The sequence below is a fragment of the Oncorhynchus masou genome, chromosome 14 (genome assembly GCF_036934945.1).
Source record: "Oncorhynchus masou masou isolate Uvic2021 chromosome 14, UVic_Omas_1.1, whole genome shotgun sequence".
Classification (NCBI taxonomy): Eukaryota; Metazoa; Chordata; class Actinopteri; order Salmoniformes; family Salmonidae; genus Oncorhynchus; species Oncorhynchus masou.
Window position 1 is genome coordinate 34,019,760 of NC_088225.1, and position 7,272 is coordinate 34,027,031.

The window sequence follows — 7,272 nt, forward strand, 5'->3', positions numbered from 1 at the left end:
GAACTTAGAGATATTTTTATGTCTTTATTATGGTTTGGTCAGGGTATGATTTGGGTGGGCATTCTATGTTCTATTTTCTATGTTTTCTATTTCTTTGTTTTGGCCGGGTATGGTTCTCAATCAGGGACAGCTGTCTATCATTGTCTCTGATTGGGAACCATACTTAGGCAGCCCTTTTTCACACCTGTGATTGTGGGTAGTTGACTTTGTTTGTGGCACATAGCCCTTAAGCATCACGGTTGTAGTGGTTTTTGTCAGCGTCATCCTAAATAAAAGGAATATGCACACTGACCACGCTGCACCTTGGTCCGCTTCTTTTAACGGCCGTGACACAAGGTAACAATCCCTGCATTAGTCGGTCATACACTTGTATGCATGGATAGCAATGAGCACTGTATGTTACACTCTGAGCCCAATAGTCAAAGGGAACTGAGCAGCGCTGACCTTTGTAAGACTTAAACCCAAGTCATCTTTTTGTAGTCACCATGATGTATGAGTCATGAAGCCGATGTGACTCCTGAAATACTGACTTATGTCACTGTGTTGTGCGAAAGGCCACTCTCCAGGAAGACACCTCCGTCTGACCTCCCCATCCATATCTGTAGTGGAACAGAGAACACAGAACACTCTGCTTATCAGTCACGGCTACAGGTCACATGCCACCCAGGGGTCAAGTGTGACACTGTCCACTCAGAGTTAATAGACCTAGGCAGCCAGGAGACAGGGGTGACGCTCCACTGGAGATATGTAACATAACGTTACACTCCTGGCTTCATGGTAAAGGAGCTAATACTGCCTCAAGTGTCTGCTCCTCCCGTGAGAGTTACCCAGGGCCTTCAGTTTGAATTGAATTAGATAAGCCAATGGGACATGGCAACATCCAAAATATTATCTTTTTAATTTTGGGGTTGTGTTGTTTGCTTACATGTGTGCTCATGAAATGATTCTGGCTTGCAAATAAGTTGGAGGAGAGCTTGTAAAGTTAAAACTGAATAAACAATGCCTTTGTCTTTTGACATGTATGATTAAAGTCATTGGCTAGTGATTTTGAAGATGTTTTTTCTTGTAGCATTTAGATGCAATCAGACAGTTTGATCATTTCTGGCCAAACACTAACCTGGTTTATTTCATCCTTTATACAATCAATAGCTGTATCAGGTTCTTTGTGATCTCAGTTGGGAATAAAGAGTTGTCTTAGTCCTGGCAACTGGAGAGGTAGTGGAGTCTGGTGTTTGGAAACTGTCAGAAATGTCTAAGTTAGAATCAATCCCGTCTTTGATAGGGAGCCAGTGCTGTTGTAGGTGTGATATGGGTCCAGGATTGGGGATTTGGCTCAGCTCTGAGCTGGAGCTCTGGGCTGGAGTTCTGAACCAACTTAAGTGTGTGCAGGGATCTGGAACTAATGACACAGAATAGTGGTAACAGTTAGTTCTGTCAGCTTGTCACAAAGGTGTGTATCCGTTCTCCTTCATCAGGTTGGGTAAGGGGCAAACTCAATGGAAAAAGGAGACCATCTCAATGTTCTTGATGTGACACTCAGATGAGAGAGTGGGGTCAAAGGTAACACCAAGGTTTCAGGCCTGGGGGCAGGGAGAGACCGTGACACCCTCAATCATGTTGAAACCACCCAGCTTTTCCAGCACACGTTTTACCAGTGGTGTAAAAAGTACCCAACTGTCAAACTTGAGTAAAGGTAAAGATACATTAATAGAAAACAACTCAAGTAGAATTGAAAGTCAACCAGTAAAATACTACTTCAGTAAAAGGCTAAAAGTATTTGGTTTTAAATAAACTTAAGTATCAAAATGAACTGTAATTGCTAAAATATACTTATGGATCAAAAGTATAAATCATTTCAAATTCCTTATATTAAGGAAACCAGGCGACACTAAAGCATTTGTGTTTAGTGAGTATGCCAGATCAGATGCAGTAGGGATAACCAGGGATTTTCTCTTTAAGTGCTTGAATTGGACAATTTTCCTGTTCTTCTAAGCATTCAAAGAACTTTTGGTGTTAGGGAAAATAAATGGAGGAGAAAGTACATTATTTGCTTTTGGAATGTAGTGAAGTAAAAGTTGTCAAAAATATAAATAGCAAAGTAGATACCCCTAAAAACTACTTAAGTAGTACTTTAAAGTATTTTTCTTAAGTACTTTACACCACTGCTTTTTACTCTTTGGCTTTGAGAAGTTGGCTTGCATCCATGATTTGATGTTGAGCAGCCAGATTTTATTGTGATGGGTGGGCAGAGGACATAGAGATGTGATATCAACATACAATACCAGTCAAATGTTTGGACACACTTACTCATTCAAGGGGTTTTCTTTATTTCTACTATTTTCTACATTGTAGAATAATAGTGAAAACAACAAAACTATGAAATAAAACATGGAATCATGTAGCAACCAAAAAGGTGTTAAACAAATCAAAATATATTCTTTAAAGTCGCTACCTTTTGCCTTGATGAAAGCTTTGCACACTCTTGGCATTCTCTCAACCAGCTTAACCTGGAATGCTTTTCCAACAGTCTTGAAGGAGTTCCCACATATGCTGAGCACTTGTTTGCTGCTTTTCCTTCACTCTGCGGTCCAACCCATCCCAGACCATTTCAATTGGGTTGAGGTTGGATGATTGTGGAGGCCAGGTCACCTGATTCAGCACTCCATCACTCTCCTTCTTGGTCAAATAGCCCTTACACAGCCTGGAGGTGTGTTGGGTAATTGTCCTGTTGAAAAACAAATGATAGTCCCACTAAGCGCAAACCAGATGGGATGGCGTATCGCTGCAGAATGGTGTGGTTGCCATGCTGGTTAAGTGTGCCTTGAATTCTAAATAAATCAAATCAAATGTTATTTGTCACATGGGCCGAATACAACAGGTGTAGACCTCACAGTGAAATGCTTACTTACAAGCCCTTAACCAACAATGCAGTTTTAATAAAATACCTAAGAAAAAAAGTAGGAGACAAGAATAACAAATAATTAAAGAGCAGCAGTAAATAACAATAGCGGGATTAAATACAGGGTGGTACTGGTACAGAGTCAATGTGCACCGGTGTCGAGGTAATTGAGGTAATATATACATGTAGGTAGAGTTATTAAAGTGACTATGCATAGATCACTATTAAAGAACCCCCACACCATCACACCTCCTCCTCCATGCTTCCCGGTGGGAACTACTCATGCAGAGATCATCTACTCTGCGTCTCACAAAGACACAGCGGTTGGAACCAAAAATCTCAAATGTGGCCTCATCAGACCAAAGGACAGATTTCCACCAGTTTAATGTCCATTGCTCATGTTTCTTGGACCAAGCACGTCTCTTCTTATTATTGGTGTCCTTTAGTAGTGGTTTCTTTGCAGCAATTTGACTATGAAGGCCTGATTAATGCAGTCTCCTCTGCACAGTTGATGTTGGGATGTGTCTGTTTCAAGAACTCTGTGAAGCATTTATTTGGGCTGGAATTTCTGAGGCTGGTAACTCTAATGAACTTATCCTCTGCCACAGAGGTAACTCTGGGTCTTCCTTTCCTGTGGCAATCCTCATGAGAGCCAGTTTCATCATAGCGCTTTCAAAGTTCTTTAAATGTTCCACATTGACTGACCTTGTTTTAAATGTTTTAAAGTAAAGATGGGCTGTTGTTTCTCTTTGCTTATTTGAGCTGTTTTTGCCATAATATGGACTTAGTATTTTACCAATAAGGCTATCTTCTGTCTTGAGTTGAGTTGAGTTTATTTTTATTTTTACAGGGACAGTGCACATTAATCAACGTTTCAGTAAAAGTGCCGGTTTTAGCCAGCCGACTAATTTTCAACCGCAGTCCCTGGGCAGGTTATTAAAAACAATTACAATATAGACAATAGCAACATAGGACAAGCAAGACGTAGCATACAGACAGAGCAACATAGAGCAAAAAGCAGCAAGACAAAATTCATAAAAGCAACAAAGTGTTTCCACACCTCACAAGCTACAGACAACAGACAACATGGAAAGCGGCAACACACAGCTAGGGACCATGTTCACAAATCTGATTGACCTTTAGCCATGTCTTCAAGCATTTTGTGAAAGTGTGATATGTGGTGCAGTTATGTGTGTCTGATGGCAGTGTATTCCAGACATGGGAAGCTCTCACAGAGAATGCAGATTTACTAAAGGTGCTTTTCCTTAGGGGAACTATACAGTCACCTCTCATGGCAGACCTTGTGGATCTGCTGCCATGTCTGGGTTTTCTGTTTAACAAAAATATTGAGTGGAGGGGGAGCCAGGCCATTAAGGATCTTGAATACAAGACATGCGTCGGTGTATTGCACAAGATTTTCCCAACTCAAGAGCTCATGCTTTCTAAGGATGTGACAATGATGATGGCTATTGGGCTTCCTATCAAGCACTTTGAGAGCCTGTTTGTAGATAGACTGAATAGGTTTTAATGTTGTACAGCAAGCTTGGGCCCAACTAGTCAAGCAGTATGTTAAGTGGGGGAGTATCATAGAGTTGAAGTACAGTTTTGCTACCTCTGTAGTCAAACAATTTCATATAAATCGGAAATTAGCTAGGTTGAATTTAGTTATTTGAATTACCTTTTTCACATGCTTTTTAAAAGAGAGGTTGGAATCAAGTATGATGCCAAGGTACTTAAAATCGGATACCACCTGGAGCTTCTCCCCTGACACATAGACATCTGGCTCAGTAGCATCTGTTGCCCTCTTTGTGAAGAACATGCAAACAGTTTTTTTTCTTCCACCCCTACCTTGTCACAACACAACTGATTGCATTCCAGGTGACTACTCTTCAAAGGGGGAGACACTCTATACCCAAACTGTTACAGACCTACAGTATATCAATCCTACCCTGCCTTTCTAAGGTCTTCGAAAAGCCAAGTTAACAAACAAATCACCGACCATTTCAAATCCCACCGTACCTTCTCCGCTATGCAATCTGGCTTCCAAGCTGGTCATGGGTGCACCTCAGCCACGCTCAAGGTCCTAAACAATATCATAACCGCCATCGATATAAGACAATACTGTGCAGCCGTATTCATCGTCCTGGCCAAGGCTTTTGACTCTGTCAATCACCATATTCTTATCGGCAGACTCAACAGCCTTGGTTTCTCAAATGACTGCCTCACCTGGTTCACCAACTACTTCTCACACAGAGTGCAGTGTGTCAAATCGGAGGGCCTGTTGTCCGGACCTCTGGCAGTCTTTATGGGGGTACCACAGGGTTCAATTCACAGGCCGACTCTTTTCTCTGTATACATAAATGATGTCGCTCTTGCTGCTGGTGATTCTCTGATCCACCTCTATGCAGACAACACCATTCTGTATACTTTTGGCCCGTCTTTGGACACTGTGTTAACAAACCTCCAGACGAGCTTCAATACCATACAACTCTCCTTCCGTGGCCTCCAACTGCTCTTAAATGGAAGTAAAACAAAATCATGCTCTTCAACCGATTGCTGAACGCACCTGCCGGCCCGTCTATCATTACTACTCTGGACGGTTCTGACTTAGAATATGTGGACAACTACAAATACCTAGGTGTTTGGTTAGACTGTAAACTCTCCTTCAAGACTCACATTAAGCATCTCCAATCCAAAATTAAATCTAGAATCTGCTTCCTATTTCGCAACAAAGCATCCTTCACTCATGCTGCCAAACATACCCTCGTAAAACTGACTATCCTACCGATCCTTGACTTTGGCGATGTCATTTACAAAATAGCCACCACACTCTACTCAGCAAATTGGATGCAGTCATATACTACCCACCACTGCGACCTGCATGCTCTCGTTGGCTGGCCCTCGCTTCATATTCGTCGCCAAACACACTGGCTCTCGGTCATCTATAAGTCTTTGCTAGGTAAAGCCCCGCCTTATCTCAGATCACTGGTCACCATAGCGGCACCCACCCGTAGCACGTGCTCCAGCAGGTATATTTTACTGGTCACCCCCAAAACCAATTCCTCTATGGCCGCCTTTCCTTCCAGTTCTCTGCTGCTAATGACTGGAACGAATTGCAAAAACCACTGAAGCTGGAGACTCATATCTCCCTCACTAACTTTAAGCTGTCATCAGCTGTCAGAGCAGTTTACAGATCATTGCACCTGTACATAGCCCATCTGTAAATAGCCCACCCAACTATCTCATCTCCATATTGTTGTTTTTTATTTTTATTCTCCTTTGCACCCCAGTATCTCTACTTGCACATTCATCTTCTGCACATATATCACTCCAGTGTTTAATTGCTAAATTGTAATTATTTCACCACTATGGACTATTTATTGCCTTACCTCATTTGAAGATACTGTATATAGACTTTTCTATTGTGTTATTGACTGTACGTTTGTTTATTGCATGTGTAACTCTGTGTTGTTGTTTGTGTCGCACTGCTTTGCTTTATCTTGGCCAAGTCACAGTTATAAATGAGAACTTGTTCTCAACTGGCCTGCATGGTTAAATAAAGGTGAAATATAAAATACATTTTAAAAACGACCTCATGAAGCTGGTTGAGAGAATGCCACGATTGTACAAAGTTGTCATCAAGGCAAAGGGTGGCTACTTTGAAAAATCTCAAGTATAAAATATATTTTGATTTGTTTAACACTTTTTGGGTTACTACATGATTCCATGTGTATTATTTCATAGTTATGATGTCTTCACTATTATTCTACAGTGTAGAAAATTGTAAAAAATAAAAACCCTGGAATGTGTAGGTGAATCCAAACTTTTGACTGGTACTGTAGATATTTGTTTTGTTGTTACGGTGGAAGTTAAATCCAAAGCCAGGGAGGATGTGACCAGGGTGAGCAGGCACATGGAGGCGGAGGGGGCTGTAGATTAGAACACCCTGAATGACAGTACTGTAACGAGCTCAGCCAGACACACATCCCCATGAAGGGAAATTATATATTTCCAATTGGATCAATTAGGAGCTAAACCAGTTAGTGATTTGATCTGTCAGAGTGAAAAATGTGAGTATGTGCTTTTCAAATGGAACAGCAAGTCTCACAACCCTGTGAGTGCTCACCCCTCTTTACATTGGTGAACCCATCCTTCTGTTACACCTACAGGGGGAGAAACATAGTACGCCATTCTGAATGGGCCTTGTTTGAAATGCAACAGCAGCATCTAGTGACTGAAGGAATAACTACATTATATTCAGGAGGCTCCTGCAAAGAGTATTTTTGCAAAGTATTTTTGTAACACACACTGACACGTACCTGATCATTTAATTCAGACTCCTATTGGCTCTTTAAATTCAGCAGAATTTCTAA

At 41.3% G+C, this 7,272-nt stretch overlaps 1 protein-coding gene across 1 annotated transcript in view; it reads left to right on the forward strand.

Moving 5' to 3' along the window:
- Positions 1-280: 280 nt before the first annotated feature.
- LOC135553881 (growth arrest-specific protein 7-like) overlaps positions 281-7,272 on the forward strand; it is a 26,439-nt gene continuing 19,447 nt past the window's right edge. Inside the window, exons 1-2 of the mRNA XM_064985808.1 lie at positions 281-336; positions 555-747. Of these exons, the coding sequence (XP_064841880.1) occupies positions 281-336; positions 555-747 (249 nt within the window). The remainder of the gene's footprint in view (positions 337-554; positions 748-7,272) is intronic.